General features: G+C 29.6%; 1 protein-coding gene and 1 long non-coding RNA gene across 3 annotated transcripts; both read right to left on the bottom strand.

The window, feature by feature from the left end:
- Positions 1–3,056: 3,056 nt before the first annotated feature.
- LOC102662410 (uncharacterized) lies at positions 3,057–5,572 on the bottom strand. The gene is made up of 2 exons (XR_415592.4): positions 5,285–5,572; positions 3,057–3,299 (listed from the first exon to the last, which is right to left on the bottom strand). It is a non-coding gene; the product is annotated as an uncharacterized lncRNA (long non-coding RNA).
- A 2,084-nt stretch (positions 5,573–7,656) lies between these two features.
- BZIP70 (ABSCISIC ACID-INSENSITIVE 5-like protein 2) lies at positions 7,657–12,869 on the bottom strand. Of its 2 annotated transcripts, XM_006585626.4 has the most exons (5): positions 12,587–12,869; positions 10,827–11,512; positions 10,600–10,724; positions 10,423–10,494; positions 7,657–7,962 (listed from the first exon to the last, which is right to left on the bottom strand). In XM_006585626.4, the coding sequence occupies exons 2-5, from the start codon at positions 11,416–11,418 to the stop codon at positions 7,882–7,884; spliced, it is 870 nt and encodes a 289-aa protein (XP_006585689.1). In that variant the 5' UTR covers positions 11,419–11,512; positions 12,587–12,869; the 3' UTR covers positions 7,657–7,881. The 2 variants fall into 2 exon arrangements, with proteins under 2 accessions (XP_006585689.1, NP_001345671.1); NM_001358742.1 differs by having other exon boundaries at positions 7,661–7,962; positions 10,600–11,512; positions 12,587–12,818.
- Positions 12,870–21,713: the final 8,844 nt, after the last annotated feature.

Here is a 21,713-nt window from a genome sequence, read left to right as displayed (position 1 = left end):
GAATTGTTCTTGATTCACTTGAGTTGTTCTTTGATTGATTTTTGAGCTTTTTGTCATCACCTTTGTCATCATCATTGTTATCATCAAAACACCTTTGAGTCATCTTTGATTCACCATGAAGCTTTGCTTCTACAAAGCATAGTAGCCTTGTTGCTAATTAAATTTTTGCTATCTTGAGTGCTTAAGACAAGTCTATTTCCATTCTAAGAAGTTGTTACAAAATTTGTATTATGTATCTATTAGAATACTTTATATATAATTACTTCATGTTATAAACTTGTGTCATGTTAGTTGAGGAAATCACACATGATTTTTCTATAAGTAAATTTTAGTTTACCAAGGAAATTAGACAAGTTACATTTATTGGTTAGTTATGCGCAAAATTAGGGTTACTTTTACTTTAGTAAATTAAATAGTTACATTTAATTGGATTTCATTTTGCATGCAAACTTTTATTAGAAACTACAAAAAGTGATGATCCTAAATGATTTGATAAGTGTATAATACACATGTTAATTCTTACTATTGTTCTAAATTTAGACATGTCATATGATTAAAATTTGTATTCATGCTATGAATAAGATGGTTAAGTTTATCATAAATAATGGTTAACCTTTTAATATTTGTGGTTAACTCTATCCTTTATAATATTATTACTCAAAAATCACATAAAAAATCAAATGAGAACATGATTTTCTTTGGTCATGCCTAAAAGATTGAACTTGTATGAGCAAAACTTGTATCATGTCATTTGAGGGAATAATTCTACATGCACAAAGAGAATCATGAAAACTATATTTACTTGTTAATTATGCACAAAGTTAAGGTTACATTAGTATCTTAAGTGGTTACATTCGGTTGGATTTCATTTTACATCCAAACTTTCACTAGTTAGTTATGCACAAAGTTAAAGTTGTTTTAATAAATTAAGTGATTACATTCGATTGGACTTCGTATCACATTCAAACTTTCACTAAAAACTACAAAAAATTATCATCCTAAATGATTTGATAAATGTATAATATATTGGGTGGTATGAATAAGGTGGTTAAGTCTATAATAAACAACGGTTAACCCTTTCTCATTGGTGGTTAATTCAAATCTTTCTAATATAATTAGTTAAGTCACATGCGAACAAGAATTTGTTTGTTTGATGGATAAGGACTGAACTTATATGAGGAAGGCATGTGTCATGTATTTTAAGAATAATTCAACATCTATCATACAGGGAACACAGGAGCTACTTTCATTGATTAGTTATGCCTAAAGTTAAGGTTACTTTAGTAACTTAAGTAGTTACATTTGATTGAATTTTATTTTACATCCAAACTTTCACTGGTTAGTTGTGCCAAAATTTAACGTTACTTTAGTAACTTAAGTGATTACATTCGATTAGATTTCATTTAACATCCAAACTTTCACTAATTAGTTATGTTTAAAATTAAGGTTATTTTAGTAACTTAAGTAGTTACATTTGATTGGATTTTGTTCTACATCCAAATTTTAACTGATTAGTTATGTCAAAAGTTAAAGGTTACTTTAGTAACTTAAATTGTTACATTCTATATGATTTTGTTTTATATCCAAATTTTCACAAGACAATTATGCCAAAAGTTATAGGCCTATGCCCAAAGTTAATGTTATTTTAGTAACTTAAGTGATTACATTCAATTGAATTTCATTTTACATCCAAACTTTCACTAAAAACTATAAAAAATGATCATCCTAAATGATTTGATAAGTGTATAATATACTTGGTAACTCTTATAATTATTTTAAATTTAGATACAACATATGAAAATTTGTATTCGTGCTATGAATAAGGTTATTAAGTCTATCATAAATAATTGTTAACATCTTATCATTTGTAGTTAATTCTAACATATATAATATTATTACTCAAAAGTCACATGTGAACATGAATTTCTTTAGCTCATGCCTGAAACACTAAACTTGTTTGATAAAAGTGTGTGTCATGTCATCTTAGAGAAGAATTTTACCTGTACCAAGGAAATCATAAGAGCTACTTTTACTGGTTATTTATGTCCAAAATTAAGGTTACTTCAATAACTTAAGTGGATACAAAGGATAGAATTTCATTTTACATCTAAACTTTTATTAGAAACTACAAAAATTATTATTCTAAATGATTTGATAAGTGTATAATGCACATGTTAACTCTTGTAATTGTTTTAAATTTAGGCACGTCATATGATGAAAATTTGTATTTGTGATATGAATAAAGTGGTTAAGTCTATAATAAATACATGTTATCCTTTTATCATTGGCGGTTAATTGTAGCCTTTCTAATATTATTACCCAGAAGTCACATGTGAACAAGAATTTGTTTGTCTTATGCATCAAGGACCAAACTTATTTGAAGAAAACATGTGTTATGTCATATGAGAATAATTCAATTTCTATCATATAGGGATCACGAGAGCTAAATTTACTGGTTAGTTATGTACAAAGTTAAGGTTACATTAGTAACTTAAGTGGTTACATTCGATTAGATTTCATTTTATATTTAAAATTTTATTAGAAACTACAAAAAATGGTAATCCTAAATGATTTGATAAGTGTATAATGCGCATGTTAACTCTTATTATTGTTTTAAATTTAGGCACCATACAATGAAAATTTGTATTCATGATATGAATAAAATGGTTAAGTTTATCATAAATGTTTGGTTAACCTTTTACCATTTGTGATTAACTCTAACCCTTCTAATATTACTCAAAAGTCACATGTGAACAAGATTTTCTTTAGCTCGTGATTGAAAGACTAAACTTGTATGAGCAAATTATGTAACATGTCATCTAAGGGAATAATTTTACTTGTACCAAGGAAATCATGCAAGCTACATTTACTAGTTAGTTGTGCATAAAAGTTAAGGTTATATTAGTAACTTAAGTTGTTACATTCTATTATATTTCATTTTACATCCAAACTTTTATTAGAAACTACAAAAATTGATGATCCTAAGTAGTATATGATAAGTGTATAATGAACATGTTAACTCTTACTATTGTTTTAAATTTAGGCACACCATATGGTGGAATCAAAAAGAATATTAAGTTGTTTCTTATTTTTTAGTACAAAAGGAACCTAAGAAGGAATCAAAAGGTGTGAAGATTTGAAAGAAACTAAGTTGTTTCTTGTTTTTTAGTACAAGAAAGGAATCACTTCATACAAGCAAAAAATGTTATTCTAAGCTTTACTATTTTCAAGAGCAAGTTGAACCACAATTCATAGCATCTTGTCTACATCTTTCTATAACTCCTCAAGGACTTGAGACCCTGCAGTTATAGCAGTAAGAAATTCAGGTTCCCTTTCAAAAGGTTTCACAATGGTACTATTTTTAGTTTCTATAGCTTTAACAATTGATTCAGTTGTAGTAGCAACTGCTAATGGAGAACTTTCATATTTGGAAAGCTTCTCATAATAAATACTTAATAATTACATAGCTTCAATAGTATTTCATTCGTATGATTTACAAAAGTGAAAAAGAAATGAATTGATGGAATACATAAGTGCCCAAATGTTTATCTTCATTTATCTTGGACAGTTAGGGTAAGCTACTAAAATACAAGTTTACAAGTAGACATATAATTCAATACGAAACAAAGAAAATTATGCAAGTTGGAAGTTTGACCATATCAATAAGCAACTAGCCTTCAAATAATTGAGTCATCGACAGTATACCTTCCATATTGATAAGGAACAACCTTTCCTGATGGATATTTCTATTGTTATATTCATTATACACAATTAAGTAAGTCTATGATTTTGCTAGATTTTATTCTGGAAGGACCTGATTTTAAAACAAAAACTCAAGGAATTATTATCTTTAATTCTTTATCATATATGTCTTTAATATGTCCATTGAAGCATTTTTTTTCTCTCCCTCATTGATTATCCAATTTCCAGCCAATAATTGTTTCTCTATCGAAAAATCTATGGAATCCTACACAACATTCTACACTTTGTTCATCAAATCACTTGTACTTTTTGTACCAGATAGTATAGATGACATCATTCTAAAACAATGGGTCAAATTATTCTTAATTACAAATGTAACAATTGAACCTTTTGGATGGACAATTTCAACAAAGGTTGACTCATTTGAAGTGATTGATGTTGAGTAATGATGCTCAACCGAACCAGTTCTAGAATGTTTAAGGGATGCATCACCTACATAATCATATCACGAAATGGAGAGAAAGATTTCAAAATAAAATGTTTCAATCTAGATATTTTTACTGCAAGAAAATGTTGGAAAGAAAAATATGGGTAACTATAATAATAGGATATTAAAGAGGAAAGTAAACTACAATTTTTTTGAAATGTATCTTAATGAATGTTATCTATTTTCCATTGTTAAAATATCTTCACAAATGGTTGACAAAATATTATAATTGCTAACCTCAAACCAAGTAAAGAATTAAAACTCCAAAACAATTATAACAAAAAAACAGTTAGCATAGAAGCCCTACAGTCCACCCCTTGGTAGAGGGGAATTAATCTTCAAATAAGCATCATTATGAAAGTGACTTCTATTAGAAGTACCAACATAATAATAATAATAAACTTTTAAAGAAAAAATTGAAGGATTCACAAATTGCTTACAGGTACACTTGAAGGATTTTGTGCACCTTTATTCTTGCTTGCAACACCAAAATTATAGAACAAATCAAAAACATTTTCTTGTCCAAATTGACAAGATTATTAAGTTCATATAGATGACAAGCATATAATCATCACAGATCAATCAAGATATATCAAAAGCATATATAAATTGAGGTCTTTCATTTGATATGTTGGTGAACCTAACATAACTAGTTGAGTTCTATTAACACCATTATCAGCTAGTTTCTCCATCTTCTATGAAACTCAATGAAAAACTGAACACATAAATTCCAAATTATAAAGCATGAATGCGTGACACTTGTTTAATGCTTTAGATATAATAACAATGAAGTGCCCCTTGATAAAGGAATCAAAGGATTGTGTGGTGTGAGCTTGTTACTCAATCATTCACCCACCAAGCCTCTCTAAGGCAACTCAAGCTTTGGGAGGGAGTGCATATTCTGCTAATGATATCACTCCTTCCAACTTTATTAAGGCAGTAACCCAAGTTACTAATTATGAATATGAAGATGGCACTTTCTGGGGTAAACAGGTATGGAACAAAAATAAGTATATTTTAAATATTTTTTTAGGAACAAAATTTTGTTGATTAGTATTGAGGATTTTTGGAACTCTAGATGGGGCAAGCACATACCTCATCATAAATGACCTCCACACTGGTGCTAACGAGATGTCAGAGAGATGGGAAAAGCAAAGCAAGTGCGAGCCTCATCACAAATCACCTCTACGCCAATGCAAAGGATATAACGGAGAAGCGGAAGAGGAGGCATGCGTCACAAATGACCTTCACACTGGTACTATCGAGATGTCGGAGAGATGAGAGAAGCGGGAGAAGAACAAGAAAGGAGGCAAGCAGGAGAAAACAATTTAGGGATATTTGGAACTTTTCCCCTTTTACCCTCTTTTCATTTAATTTAATTTTTGGGACTTTTCAATTTTTGGAACTGTCACTCGCTTTTCTTTACTATTATTTATATTTTTATTAAAAATTATCAAATAATATAATATTTTTTTATTCCAACTGAAGGGTGATGAAGGTCAACCAGTATTAGTGGTTTGCCTAACATTTTCCTTTGATAGGTGCACTCAGCTTTATTGTTAGTGCACTCAGCACTTAAGGGAAAAAGATTGAAATATTCTTGATCTGTAAATTTTTTACGGATTAAGTTGATCTGTATGCACTTAATATTAACATACGGATCAACTTGATCTGTATCAACCTTACGGATTAGCTTGATCTGTATCAACCTTACGAATTAACTTGATCTGTACGATTTATAGACCACCTTCACGCATACTCATCACAAATGCGAAGAAAGCGCAAGAACAATTTTGACATTTTTAAAAAATGCTGAGTGCACCAGCAATATAGGGTGCACCTAGCAACACCCTTTTCTTTAAAAGTATCTTTATAAGCTGTGGATAAAGTTTTCTCGTTCCAACCTTTCACTCCTTTTTTATTCCAAATTCTATTTCGGACTCGGAGAAAATAATTTTCTTAGACCTACTCACATTTGTGGGTAACCCAAGATATTTGTCATGGACCTCAATTATCTTTACTCCCACCATTTCATGAATCATCTTGTTACGGGTAACTAGCACATTTTGGCTAAACGATAACTTTAATTTTGTTCATGTTTACCTTTTTCTCACAAGCATATTCATAAAATACTGATAATTAGTATTCTAGTTTATGTAATATACAAGATAAATGTTTGTTTTCCTATATAACTAAAATTTATAATAAATAAATTCTTTTAAAATACATAAATAAGAAAGAATCCACTTATTTTAAAAATAACTCTTTTTTCTCATCCTTATCATTTATTTTCTTAAAATCTAATAATTAAAATTAATTACTTACTAAAATCATTAAATCTTAAAAAAATAAATTATGAGAAGGAAGAATAACTCTAAAAAAATCAATCTTGAAATATTTGGATCTCTCCCTACATAAATTATATTATAATTAAAAATTACAATAAAATAAATATTTTCAAAACTCAGTAGTGTTTTACACATTAATAGCATTATTCTCATAATTGAGATTTATCTGACAACAAAAGCATGCATCTTTTTTTTTTATCAGTACAAAAGTATGCATCTTACCACCCTACTGTTTTTTTCAGGAAAAAATAATAATAATTGTTAATTTGTGGAGCATCATCTTTGTCCTAAAGTAAAAGGCTAATGCTGGTTCGGGCTTTCATGATGTCTGAAATAAAAGACACCTTTGAGGTGAAAAAGGATGGTGTGGTACGATACCCCTTGTAAAATCAAAGCCACCTTTTGCCGTGAAAAGAAATGCCGGCACAATACCCTTTGTAAAATCAAAGCCATCTTTGCTGCTACATCTTTTCTCTTCTTTGGCATATATCTGCATTCAAATTATTTTGAGTAAATCATGTAAAGGATAAAACTCAGATACAATTTCACATACTTTTAGGGTGTGTTTGTTTTAGAAGACATAAATAATATTGGAGAAAAATTTTGTATCTTTTTTGTGAGACTCACATTTTACACTCTAATTAAAAAAAAAAATCTCTTTTATTTTCATCCTCTAAATCAAATACATCCTTAATGTTGTTCTTCAATCAAAATTAGAATATCACCTTAATAATCTATGTTGGCCTTTAATAGAAACTTCTATTCCGCAGATTACCGAGGTGAAACTTCAAATCTTGTTAGAAAACAATACCAAAAATGCATATGAAATTGTATCTAAGAATGCATATGAAATTTTGTCCTCATCTAAATCTCTCATTTAATGCATGTTTTAAACGCAACATTGAACTGACTGATTCTCTTCCTCAATGGAAAGAAAGGAGTTAGAAAAAGTTACAATAAACTGAACCCATGATTCTATCTCACATGATTAGTAATTAGTAATTGATGATGCTCATCTCTGCAGTGAATATTAAACAGTGGCCCTATTTTCCCATATCTTGAAAAATGGCAAGACCCCACAATTTTGTCATCCCCAAATCGTAAAAGTACCTCAAGGCATTATTAAAAGGGCTATATTGTGAATGGTAAAACTACAATATTTTACATTTTTTTCTAAAGAACCTTCACAGAGGAGTTATAAAGAACTTAACAATTAAAAGCAAGTCATTGGATGCAAATGCATCACATAGCTATTCTTGACATACTGGATTCAACCACACAGTAATCCACAAGGAGAATTCCCTGATACTCAAATATACAAACCGCTACAACTAGGTACAGATCTCAGAATGGAGCTGATGCTATTCGGCGAAGTTGATATTTAGGTTCAGGAGGGGGTGCACATGACAACATCTGCTCTAGCTCCTGCAAGTTGAGGAGGAAAAGTTATAAACTAGTCAGTCTAATATTATAGCAATTAGAAAGTAAGCATGTACAAATGAATGAGCAGTGAATGTGTTCCCATGATTTTAAAAAGTAAAAAGTCATCATGCTCACAATCTGAATACATGCAATGAGATTTTGTATAGTACAGCTGTATGAAGGAATTATAATTCAATATCTTTGTTAAATTAACTTCAATTGTGCAACAAGGAGTAAGGAATGTAAAGCTAGTAAATCAAAGCCCCCCATCTCACTACCCAAAAAGCCTAGTTTATTGAGGAAGCAGCAAAAAAAAATCCAAGGCATAGTTCAAGATATGGCACTCCAGTAGTGCATGAAAGTAATATTTTTGTTTGGTGACAAGTAACTGCTCTATATAGCTAAAACATCACAAGGCATTGGCATGAGAGGCAAATTTTGTAAAAGATTAATAGTAGTATCTTCATAGGGAAAGGAAAAAATATCAGAGTTGTGTGAGACTTTCACCAGTTCATTTCTGTTTCTTTATCACAACATTAAAAACCTGACTCAAATATTTTCCTGAAAAAATCTTACATAACTGTCCAAGCTAGAGCAGTGAGATCAAGAAGGATACATCCTGATAAAAAGACATCATGTTAGCAATGCTGTTTTTGTAATGATTCATTGAATATTTGAATTTCATTCATGTCATAAGATTTGCTCGTGATTGATCCTTCAAGCGGCAAACTTTTATTGTTCCATAAATTAATGTATATGATAAAAGTCAAAAACCACTAAAGTTCAAATGTCTAATTAAACAAAAACAGTTATCATTAACAAGAGTGAAAACATTGGCATGTCAAAATGTCCTCAAATTGACACTGAAGAATTCAAAAGCATCGTAATCATCATAAAGACATATCCCCTTGCACAGCTCTGGTACCACCCATAAAGGATTTACCCAAAAAAACAAAGAAGAGGAGAAAAGTGATATAACGATAATATAAAACAATCTTTACAAAGTATTTCTAGGATATGATATTGATCAATGTGCATTCCTATTTTATTCCACTATACCAAGTGCATTCCTATTCCATTCCAATAAACCAAAATCAATTATGAGAGTCCAAACTAACCCCCAAATTCCATAATCCAATGGACACAAACCCACAGTGATAGATCAATGATTTGCCATAACTAAAAAATTTTGTTGTTCACAGCAGAAGTGCAATCAACCTAAAAGCCACTATATGACAAAGTAAAATATAAGCAGGGTTACTGATTCTGACATTCTCATGTCACTCAATATTCCAGACTTGGATGACATATATGCAGAAAAGTAAAATTCATTTGATTACATGATTTACCAATTATAAATTAAAATTAATCAAACTCTAAATCCAGAAATATATAAAAAAAAATCAGATTATTATAATGTTAGCCAGAATAGAGTCAATCCACAATGTACTGATTAATGACAGCTGCAAAATCACGGTGCATCACAGTCAACAGAAACAAGTTATTTCTATAAATATCCTAAAACAGAAGGATAATGCAAAAGCTGGAAGGAAAGAGGTGCCTTTTGTCTTGATTGATAATGTAGAAATAAAAATATCTAACAATCGTGTGAATGTATCATCCTGCCAGTCAAAATATCTAAACAGTTATACCAAAGTATTTATACTGATCTACTATGTTTCTATGCTTAATCTTTTGGAAGGGGCCTAGAGTAAGAAACATGTTTAAAATGATTGAAATGCATCTGCACATCTAAAAAACAGAATGGAAATGAATGAATAAAAGAAAATAGATAAAGGAAAAATAAATTTTCCCCGTCATTAAAACAAAGGAGAAAACAAAGATAAACTAGTATCAAACAAAGGAGAAACCATTCTTCCCCAGTTCCCCTTAATTTAGAATTGTTGTCTAATAATATTTCCTCCCAGAAAAATTAATCAATGAGCAATTTTCCATGTGTGTATTGAATTTCCTTTTCAACACACCATACTGTATAATAAGAAGTTTCTGAAGATTAATTACAAGTTGCCAGCTACCAAAATCATACACTTAAAGACTAGAAACTCATGCAGCAAAGAAGTTGTTATTGGCATTCAAATATCTGATTTAATTACCAAGTCACATAAGAAACAAATCAACCAACTGCATGGCACTTCAAATTGTGAGTAAAGTATGGTCTCAAGGAAATTGAGCAAAACATATTTCATGGTCAAAGATAATTTCTTAATACTTGTTAGTTCATGTCTTGTTTAACGAATATAATATGCAGAGTTTCCTATCTCTACAAAAAGCATAAAATAATAATTGAAACTAAGATTGTCTAGTCTCCTATCTTATTCTGAAAATATACTCTGCAAAAGGAGAAACTACTCAATCTTGGGACTGAAGGTATATGCAGGAATTTCAATTAACAGCAAAACACACTTAAGGCAATTAAATTAGAACTTCAAAGCAGAATCTAACCTTTCGTTTCCTCAGCCTTTCATTTTCCTCTTCCAGGCGCGAGACTTTATTCTCCAATTCATTTGTGTATGCCTGTTTATAACATGATTCAGGTTTAGGGTTTTTACTACGGAAAAAACCAATTAAAGGATAAGGACTTAGATAACATGTCACTCAAAATAAAGAAAGAAAGATCACCTGTTTCCTTGCTCTTGAACGGGCAGCAGATTCCCGATTTTTTATCATCCTTTTCTGTCTCCTCTCAACAGTCTTCTCTATCATGTCCTCAGAAGTGCTCTTTTTTCTTCCAGGAGTCTGCGTATCTGACATTGTTCCCATCAGAGACGATGGCATTGCCATCTGATTATCTGCAAACGAAACATCTAATGAAGCTCCAGCCCCCATGTGTAATGGCTGTACCATACCTTGGCTAGGCATATACATCCCCATTAAACTTTGTGGTGGATGCTGATATTGTGCTTGTGGATATTGTATCCACTGTGCTTGTGAAGGAAACTGTGGTACTGCCACGTTTGAATCAACTCCAGCTATAGTACTGGTATTTGTTCTATTAGAAGATGCACCTGCAACAACACCTGCTTTCACCAAGAAATCCTCCAATGTCATTTCTCCCAAAGTAGGATGTCTGTCTTGGAACTTCTTCTCCCCTACGATTTTGTTTTGTTGGATATCTCTCCAAACCTCATCTACAGTCTTCTTGCTTAGTGCACCGGTTAATGACAGACTAGCCTGACGCTGCAGAGAAGCTTGACTAGCTTGTGCTGTGCCCTCATTGTCCATACCAATGGTCTGACTTGCCTCAGCGGTCCACACATTTTTTAGAAGCTCATCAATGTTCATACTAGTTAGCGGCTTCCCCAAATCGCCCAATTGATTCTGAACCTCATCAAGTGTGAGACTGTACATTGAGTTTTGCCGCACCAGAGGCTGGAGTGGTGACTGTTTCCCATTACTGTCTCCACCACCACCATGAGTCCCCATAGTTTGGGTCCCCATTTACCAATTATCACTGTTAAAATTCACTTCACACCTCACACTCAACTTTTTTAGTACTTCAAGACTGAAAGCAACTTATCCAAATCTTCAAATCCTGCCCCAGAAAATCAGAAGCTAATTAATACAGAATTAATAATCACCATCTTAGGATCCACAATAACCTACATGCCTAACATGCATTGAAACGGACAAAAGGAAACCGTCAATTGCAGGGAAGCAAGAATTCAAAACTTTTTGTCAAACATCATATCATGAAGTACATGCAGTTGGCAAAGTTGCAATTTCCTGTGAAGAAAATAATTTTCAATATATAATGCAAAACTCAAACCAGACCAAGGAAAAAAATGAGAGATTTTGTAATTTAGCAGCAGGGCACATTTCATTTCCATTAAAAAAATGAGACCAAGCAAACAAGAAAAAAGTTACAGTATTGTTAGTCTGTTTTATCCACTGCACCAAATAAATTGAAAAAAAAATGAAGAAAAAATGAAGACCTAAAGACAAAAATTAAATCAACTTCATAAATGAACTTGAAAATTGAAACAGAGGATAATTCTATAAGGGCAAGCAAATAAAACCTGGTGATTATGTCAGACTAAAAATTCACTGAAGCACTGATAAATTCAAGCAAATGAAAATGAGAAACCTTACAGGTACCCTTCTTAGAGACCAAATAAAAGCAACTTTTTTTTCATTTCTTTACAGATTATTTTAAAAAGGGTCATTAGAACATCGATGCCTTGCATGCAGGCTGAAATACACAGTCACCTAAATTAAGTCTCCAACAAAACCCAAAACCTCATATTCAAAAGTCAAACACACAAATGCCCTTTAAAACATCAGCATTAGAATATCAGGGAAATCAAAAATTGAAAAGCACACAAATTCAGAAGCAGAAGACAATGAAGAAAAACACCCAGAATTCAAAACCAAATCTTTCAAAAGAAAACCCATTTGCATGCAACAAATTCAGCATCACTATTGAAACACCAAAAGGAAAAGTATCCTAAAAATATCTGAAGAACAAAAGGGTGTGAGATCAAACGAGCCCAGTATTCGTTTCCCACATGCAGTGATCAAATTTCAAAATTTGAAGAGAAAAACACCATGGAAAAGAAAGAGTATGGTATAAGGAATAAAATTTCGTCAGAAAAAAGAAGAGAAGAACCTTTTTTTGTGCGTGTTGGAGAGAGACACACCCCGATCTGAAAGTGGAGTATTAGTGATTGAAGCAATGGGTTTTGGAGCGAAAACAAGAAAAGAAGAAGCGTCGGGTAATGCACAAAGGTTTTCACAACACAAGTCGGAGTCTGTGTGTGTGTAAGTTCGTGCTTTGGTCGCAGAAAAACAATCCAAGGTGGGTTGTGACTTGTAAACGAATGAGAGAGAAAAGAAATAGGGAGATGTGAGAGAAAGAGTGAAAAGCACAGCCAAATGGCAATTGCTCCAAATTTTTATACATAAAACAAATGAATGAACGTGTCATGGTGACGCTTCTTATTTCTTAAATACTGATTAAAAAATTAAATAAAGAAAGACTTTTATTGAAATCTATAGAATTGTGATGTTGATAATTTTTTTAATGTTCTCATGTTATCTATACAATAAATACATCTTTTTTTTAGTTCTTTTAGTAAGACCTTATTTCTTAACTCACTTTTCTTTATAGATTACAAATTATTAAGAAAAATTATTATAAATTTATAAGGTCAAATGATCTATTTAATCTTTTATCTTACTTGTTTTGTTTTTTTTGTTTTTTATTTTATTTTTTTAAATATTCATTTTGATTATTTTATCTTTTAAAATTGATTCAAAATGATCATTCGATTAGTTTAAAGTTAACGTTGTTAATAAAATAAATGTATTAGCGGTTAAAGTTGCCACAAAATGAAAGTTTTTTCTTCACCTTTCAACTTCTCTTCTTTTTTCTTCTCTCTCTTGAGACCTCAAGTCGCATAACCTCCTCCTGGTCGACCGCATCGATGAACTCTTCCATTTTGGGAATGTGTGGATCCTCTTCTCCACATGTTATGACGTCATTATCCCATAAAGCAATTCTCATTTGCATAAGTTCTTCCGCTTCACCATGGACGATGGAACCGACTGTGTGGCCAACACACCAAGACCAGTGGGGCACGACCATCACATTGCCACCTCAATCTCAACCAAAAACCCAACTACCCAAATTTGTCAAAAATGCAACACTAGGTTTGGGATCTCATACGAAGATTCAAATGCGCAAAATGTCCCAAGATCTTAGAATGTTATGGATCTAAAACGCAACACCAAGTTTCAACTCTCAAAATCTCATAATATAAAACATGTTGGGGAGGGAAGCCTTGTTGACCGACCGGCTTGGAAGAAGCTCGAAGAGGAAGAAAAGCATAATTCACTTTGTGATTTTCAATTTGGAAATTAGGGTTTGTCATTTTCAATTTGAAAATTTGAGTTTGTTTATGTTGTGGCGGCTAAAAGTTGTTGCATGTGTTAACTTTAAATTGATAGAAGAATCATTTTTAAAGAGATAAAAAAAATAAACTTTTTAAAAGATAAATGATCTAAATAAAAAAAAAGATAAAGAATCAAAAATTCATTTGGTCGATTTATAAATGTTTTTTTTATTTCTTTTTTAAGTTGAATTCTTAACGTTATTTTAATAAACTTTTTGTTTTCTTATAAGATTTGAGAACACTCACTAATTTTTATTAAAATTATAGAAACAAATTCTTGTAAGAAAATATAAAATCTAATTTGAATCCTTAGTTTACTTACGGTGAGTCTTAGATCTCTTCATTTGCACATAGGGGTGGGAATAGGTTAGGCCGGCCTACAGGGGCCTACGACCTGGACTACATAAAACCTGACTTGAACTGACCTATTTAATTAAAAGGTTAGGCTTAGACTTCTTTAAAAGTCTATTAAATTAAATAGACAAGGCTTAGGCCTATTAAAAAGCCTTACAAGCCTGATAGGCCGGCCTATATATATATATAATTTTTGGTACCAATATATAATATTATTTTTTAGATACAATTAATTTTTTTTTAAACTATCAGCCTTAACTTCTATTCCTATAATCAAGGACTTTAATTACAATTTAGGTGTCAATTATGTGTCCTTTTATATTCTTCATTATTTTGATTGACTTCCTTTTTTTTTTAACTTTCTTGTTATGTTCCTACTTCATAAAATATTAAATATTTATTGTGTATAAGGCTTTTAAAAAGGCTATTAGGTCAGCCAGACTTTTAAAAAGGTCAGGCCGAGTCAAAATAAAAACATTTGATAGGCTAAGACCAGACTCAAGCCTCAAAGATTCATCGTAGGCTAGGCTCAGGCCTTTCAAAGCCTGATCTGGCCTAACCTATTCTCACCCCTACTTGCCCAAGACCTTTCATTTTAAGTTAAAGATTTATTTTTAATAATTAACTTTGACTTTAGTTACATATATAAATAACTTTTGTAAGAACTCAATTATTCCGATTATAATTTTAAGAACCATATTAAATATTTTCATTAAAATTATTTTAATAAATTTTATATTATCATTTAATTACATGATTCAAAAGTGACACATTCATAAAAAATTTACATTATTATTTCATTGTATATTATTATTTATAATAAATTTACTTATTTTTATAAGAATTATATAAAAATACATATAAAATAATTTTTAATGCGTTAATAATTATAAATCTATTAACTTTTATATTAATTATTTTAAAATTATGCATAAAATAATTTTAATTAGTTAATAATTAATATTAAATTATAAAAATGGTGTCACTTTGGACATTCTCTTCTACTTTTATTGAAAAACAAAATATATGTCCTAATTAGGGGTACGATCTTTATTTTTATCATAATTTTTGACATAATAATTCATGAATTGTCATGTCTTTTATGTGTGGCCTATTACATAGCAACAGATTACAACATTATCATTTTTTTATTTTAACAATGTTTTTAATTTTTTAAATTATGATCAAATCTTTTATAGTAGTAGTATTTTATTTTTTAGAGGTTTTATAGTAATATTATTATTTGAGAAAAACAAAGATAAAGTATCTTCATTGAAAAGTAGTGGAAATGATTATGTCTTCCGTATTTAAAAGAAGTCTAGCATTATGTCTTCCATACTTAAAAGAAGTCTAGCTTCTTAAGAAAGGTTAGTGAGTCATTGAAATCATGTGATACTATTTTTTATTTCTATGGATAAAAAAAAACACTTCATTGAGTGGAGTGAAAAAACAAGCTAGAAAACAAAATGTATTGTGTATTCTCATTTTTTAATATACTAAAACTAGGGGTGGAAGTAGGTTGAACTATCCATTGAACCTATGGCATGATCCATGTAAGGCCTAGTCTGGTTTAGCTCATTTAATAAATAAGATAAGATCAAGCTTTTTAAAAAGGTCTATTTAGTTAAATAGATTAGGCCAAAGTCTTGAGAAAAACCTATTATTAAGCTTGATGGATTGACCTGTTTAAAAATAATATTTATAATAAAAATATTTTTATTAATATGATATATAATATTATAATTATTTTTTTAAAATTACAAAATTATTTTAGTAGTTTGATGATTTGAATAATTTTAATTAATGTAGTATAAATGAGTAACATGAATATAAACTCTTTAATTTTGAAGAGACTTAATAGACTTTGTTAGCATGTCACATGAAATGTTTGTAGACAAATTTTGCTCATATCTTGTTATTTAAAATTTACATATTATTTTTTAATGAAATTTTTTGGATTTGTTTAAAAATAATAATATTTTGTACACATTTTAATATGAAACAAGCTCTTAATGGATAACAGGCCTAGGCTTAGGTGGTAAAAATATGAAACATGCAAGGCTTAGGTAGGACCCAACTCTGTCTAGCTCATTTTCACCCTTAATTAAAACTATGTTCCACAGGTTATTTTAGCTAATTTCTAGCTTTTTTATCATCTCAAAAACTTATTTGACTATTTGGTAAAAAAAAAACATTTTTAAGTAGCTTTTAGTATTTTTTAAAACGTCACTTGAAGTAGTATTTTTGAAAAAGACCTCATCTAACTTCTAGCTTTTTATATTTTTTTATCCTTAAAATATTTATTCAATTTTCTCATTATCCTTTTTAAATATATCATTTATGTTATTTTATATTTTTCAACTATTCTAATACCTAGTTATACCCAACACTCATAATTTAATAAGTTGGATTAAAAATTTTCAACTTTTAACTACTAAGTAACTTTTCAGTTTCAAGTAACTTGCTAATTTTGTCAAACATAACCTAAACACAACTCTATTAAGCATTACAAGAAAAGGAAGAAAAAAAAAACTCTATTAAGCATTAACACAACTATTTCAAAAGACTAGTGATCTTTTTAATTATTTAAGGGTCATTTATTACTCTTTAGTTATTCTTGATTTCATAATTATTATTTTAAGTTCATAAAGTATATACTAAGTTATAAATTATACCATACCTTAAGCCTTATTTTTAATAAGAATTTTCTTTTTTAATTTATAAATTGTAAAAATAATACAAAATCAAAAGTAAAAACATTTTACCTATTCAAGTCTTTAATATTTTATATAATAATATCAGGAGTTTATTCGTTTTAATATATATATATATATATATATATATATATATATATATATATATATATATATATATATGAATGAGATTGCTAACTTAAAAAATCCATTTTTTAAAATAATAATTTAAATTAAAGGGTAATTTTTTATTTTATCTATAAATAATCCTCTCTCCCCAATCAATTTTTCTTCCAAAATCAGACTTTCTTTCCCATATTTCTCTTCTCCTTAATTTCTAATTTCTAATTTCACTTGTTTTCAAAAACCCTCCATTACAACAAACATTTGTCCCATCAGAGGTGCAACGACATAGGTCCATTGCCAAGGGCCAGAAAAATTATAATCATAAAATATATATTTTTATATTATATGTTATTCTATAACTAAATTAAAACTTGTTTTATTTTATCTCTTTTTTTGTCAAATTAAAATGCGACATGTGATTAAAAATTATTATTATGTTGGTTGTTAGTTTTTTTTATGTATTATTATATTGGTTGTTAGTTTTTTTATGTATTACTTTCATAAGTTCATACCGAATGAAATTTTTAGCTCACCATAATATATTAACATAAAATTGATCTATGATATTGGACTTAAAACATTTCATTTTTTTAACAAACTAAAAAAACAAAAACAAAAACTCAAATTATAAATAAATAAAACTAAATATTAGTATATTAATTAATAAAAAATAAAAATATATGTAATATTTAATACAAAATAATATTTTATTAATGATAAACAATAACAAATAAGTAAAACATTTTCTTTGAGAAACAATATATAAAATTAAATTAAATCATATTATAAATATATAAGTAAATTAAAGTTGTAAAATGTGATAGGTTCCTTAGATGTTTACCCAAATATATAAAACCCAATCGAGATGAAGATGAATTTAAAAATATAAATCCACTTTTTTGAATCTATCTATCTTCTGTAAGAATGAGGATAAAGAGTCAAACCTATCTTTCAGTCGTTGTTATTCCTATTTTATGTATAAATATTTATGTAGCGTAATTATTTAGGGAATAAATTAAATGATAGATGATGACATAAATGCAAATTGAATAAAGAAATGTGATATATCATTTTGAGATCTATTAAAACTATGTTATTTGTTTAATATAACAAATATGTATAAAATAATTTTACACAGACATTCAATCATAAATTACTGTCTGAATTACTTTAAGATAATTATTTTAAAAGTCAACAAACTTACCATACATGATGGGTTGTGATTAGGTGACTCTGTAAACCTTTTTACGTTGTCAATGTATAACCTTTTTTTTCTTTCAAATAGACTAAAATATATTTTTCGTTCTCATAAAACTGAAATGTATTATTTTATTCAATTTCTGTTTGGTTCGAGTGTCTATTTTTTGTTATCATTTTTTATTTTCATTTTCTGAAAATAATTTTCATTTTCAAGATTTAGAAAATATATATGTATTGAGAAGAAAATACTTTAAGGTGTTTAGGAAAGATGAAAAACATTGATTTGTTATTTTTAGTTTTTAACCTATTTTTGAAAATATTTTGAGCAAAAATATTTTTTAAATTTTAAACAAACATATTTTTACTCTTATTTTTTGTTTTTTTACAAATAAAAACAAAAAACACTCAAACCAACCATGACCTAACTTCTAAAAAAATTGTGAAAGTAAGTTAGCAAACTTCACACAGACGTCACAGAGTCTAAGCTGGATCACTTTTATGGGTGGTCCATCATGCACAATAATTAACAACCATTGGATTCATCATACACCCTCCTGCATCAAACATATTCACCTTCCCCTCCACTTCCCTTTCATTCTACAACACCACACCACTGCTACCAGCTTCCATTGGTGTTGCCATGCTTCCTTTGTTTGAATGCAACATACTCCACTTAGGCTAGGGGAGTTATAAGAGAAAGTATATTTAATGTTTATCATAAATCAAGGAGATGTTTGTTGTTCCCAAAGAAAATTTAGTTCATTCAAATATGAAGACAAGTGGTCCACTATGTTTCAGATGTTTTTGTTGTGTTGAGATTGTGTTTTTCAGATATAAAAATCAAAATCATGAAATCAGATAAGAAAGAAAATGACACACAAACATTGAAAAAACCCAGATCTAAATTAACATAGCAAACAAATACCATATTGAACCAAAAATGTTCCAAACATTCAGATCTAAATCATACACTTTTTAAAAACTAAAACTCTCCATTCAAAGGGGGACATGAAAAACAGCAAAAAAAACTTCGTGACTGCTGATTTCGCTTTCCTTTCGAAGTTGCACTTGTTGAAATTTTTTATTTCAATAATTAATGCAGGCTAATATTATAAGACAATTATATTAGTTATTTATCATTAGTGGGTTTTATTTTATGCGATCAAATTAAGTGAGTCCGTTAGACAACTAAATCAGATGATATGGACTTAAATGAGTAGATGTCAATGTTGACTCATTAGGGGATAATAAGAACCCTATTAGGTTAACACACTATAAGAATGTTATGATCCCCAGTATATCGAGCCGTCTTTCTCTTCTCCCCATCTAAAGAGTTATGAAGGTTCTATTAAGGAATAAAAAAGTTTCGGTTGAGGAAGAACCATGAAGCTACCGGTTTTGCTGTTAACCGGTTATCCGGTCCATAATAGATCCTAAGAAGAGTATATAGATCAGAAATCACTTACAGATTCAGATTCCGCTGTGTTTATTTGATCAATCATTATAGATCCAAGTATTCGTAAAACTCTTCTTAATAATCTAATGTAATGTGTTCCTGCTGGTTATATTAGTATTTTATAAGGATCCCCTAAAATTCCAACGAGTGATATCAAAACCACCATTATTGTTAGATTATTGGGATATAAAGTTATTTGATTCTAACTATACCTGGATTGCTTTGGTTATATGAATCCAATTTTTTTTTTGGAATAACACATATTAATTGTCGGTAAATTCAAATATTGTCATATTGGATATTTGATTTAAATTCAAATGTATTTTGTTTTTTGGCATCCTTATTTGGTTTTGTGAACGACTTCTCTTCATGGCTACGATTCATATCGCTTCTGATATATATAATATTGAGGAAGTTTGTTGCACATGTAGTTTTTATTTTTTTGTTAAAAAAAGGAAAAATTTATATAAGGGGATACATAATGAAAATGTCTAACTTGACATCAAAACTGAAAACACTTAAGATAGAACGAGCTTGGTAAAGACTTGCTTGTGCATATAGTTTTGATTTCACTTCTTACACACTTTGTGCAATTCAAAGTGAGCTATAACACTCAGAAGGACAAATGATCCATTAATGAGCTTATATCTCATTGTGGGCAAGAGGAGGAGAGGATGCAGAAAGACAGATCTGAAAGTGTTCAAGATACGCTGCATAAAGAAAGGTAAATCTCTTGCTCTTGTTTTAAGTTAATTTAGTAGTAACATATCCTTCCCATTTCTAGTGATTTTTTTAATTAAATTGATTGACACAATATATTGTTAAAGTAATATTTATTGTGAAAATTGATTTAATTAAAATTACATAGATTTTTGTATAAAATTATTTATGTGAATTGTGCTCGACTCAAACGAAGACGCAATTTGACCAAATAATATTTTATACCTATGATGATAAATGTGTGACAATTATAAGGTGTTTTTATGTAAATAATAGTCTGTCCAAAGAAAGACTATTATTTGACAGAATTTATTGTCAATATTTGATCATTGCATTAAGAGTACCAATTACAAATTAATTTTTTTTGTCCAAAGACTAGGAATTAATATTGTATTAGGTATCTTGTGATGAGTCTGTTCTGCAAAATATTTGCATGTTCTATTATATATATATATTCTTATATAACTAAATTAAATGTGAAAGTTAAATGTAAAAGTTGTGTAATTTTAAGACTTCTCATTTATTATATTAAATTGTTTTGCATTTTTTTAGTTAAATTGATTGAAACAAGATGTAGTCAAAAGGAAGACAATTTAACATAATAAATGAGAGGTCTTAAAATTACACAACTTTCATATTTAATTTAGTTATATAAGAATATATATTTTTTAGATTTTCCTGTATTTGTTTGATCAATCATTATTAATTTAAATATTTAAATATTTTTAATGTAATGTGTTTCTGATGATTATATTAATATTTTACAAGTATTCCTTAAAATTCCAAAAATTCCAACAATGCCACCAATAAGTTCTCTTTCAAATTCAAGTTAGTTTCTTCTTCGCGTTTGGTTTCAATAATCATTGTGTGGAGGAGGCATTGCTCCTTCGAGCTGCAGTTGCCGCATTAGCCCTTTAGGGAAGTGGATGAGCACGCCGATGAGCAATGTTTGTGGCGGAGGCTTCAAGATTCAGAAACTCGAGTTTGGAGACGACGATTCAGAGGAGTCTTTAGGTGGGTCTCATGGCCTTGAGGACAAAAGGGGATTTGGGGAAAGAATGGGGAGAGAAGAGTGGAGGACATGACTGACGATGGCTTTTTGTGGCGATGATGGGTGGTAACTGGCTGCAGATGACGGTGGAAGGAGTTACCGGAGAGGGAGGGAGACTAAAAAGAGTCAAGCTATGGTGTGGAAGGTGTATAATAAGGATGTATGTCTTACATTAATCTAATGGTTATTAAAATGCTTTGTGGTGGACCACTTAACACCGTGTGTATATATACATATATATA

The sequence above is a fragment of the Glycine max genome, chromosome 8 (genome assembly GCF_000004515.6).
Source record: "Glycine max cultivar Williams 82 chromosome 8, Glycine_max_v4.0, whole genome shotgun sequence".
NCBI classification, from domain to species: Eukaryota; Viridiplantae; Streptophyta; class Magnoliopsida; order Fabales; family Fabaceae; genus Glycine; species Glycine max.
Note: the sequence above shows the minus strand (reverse complement) of the source record. Positions and strands in the feature narration are given on the sequence as shown.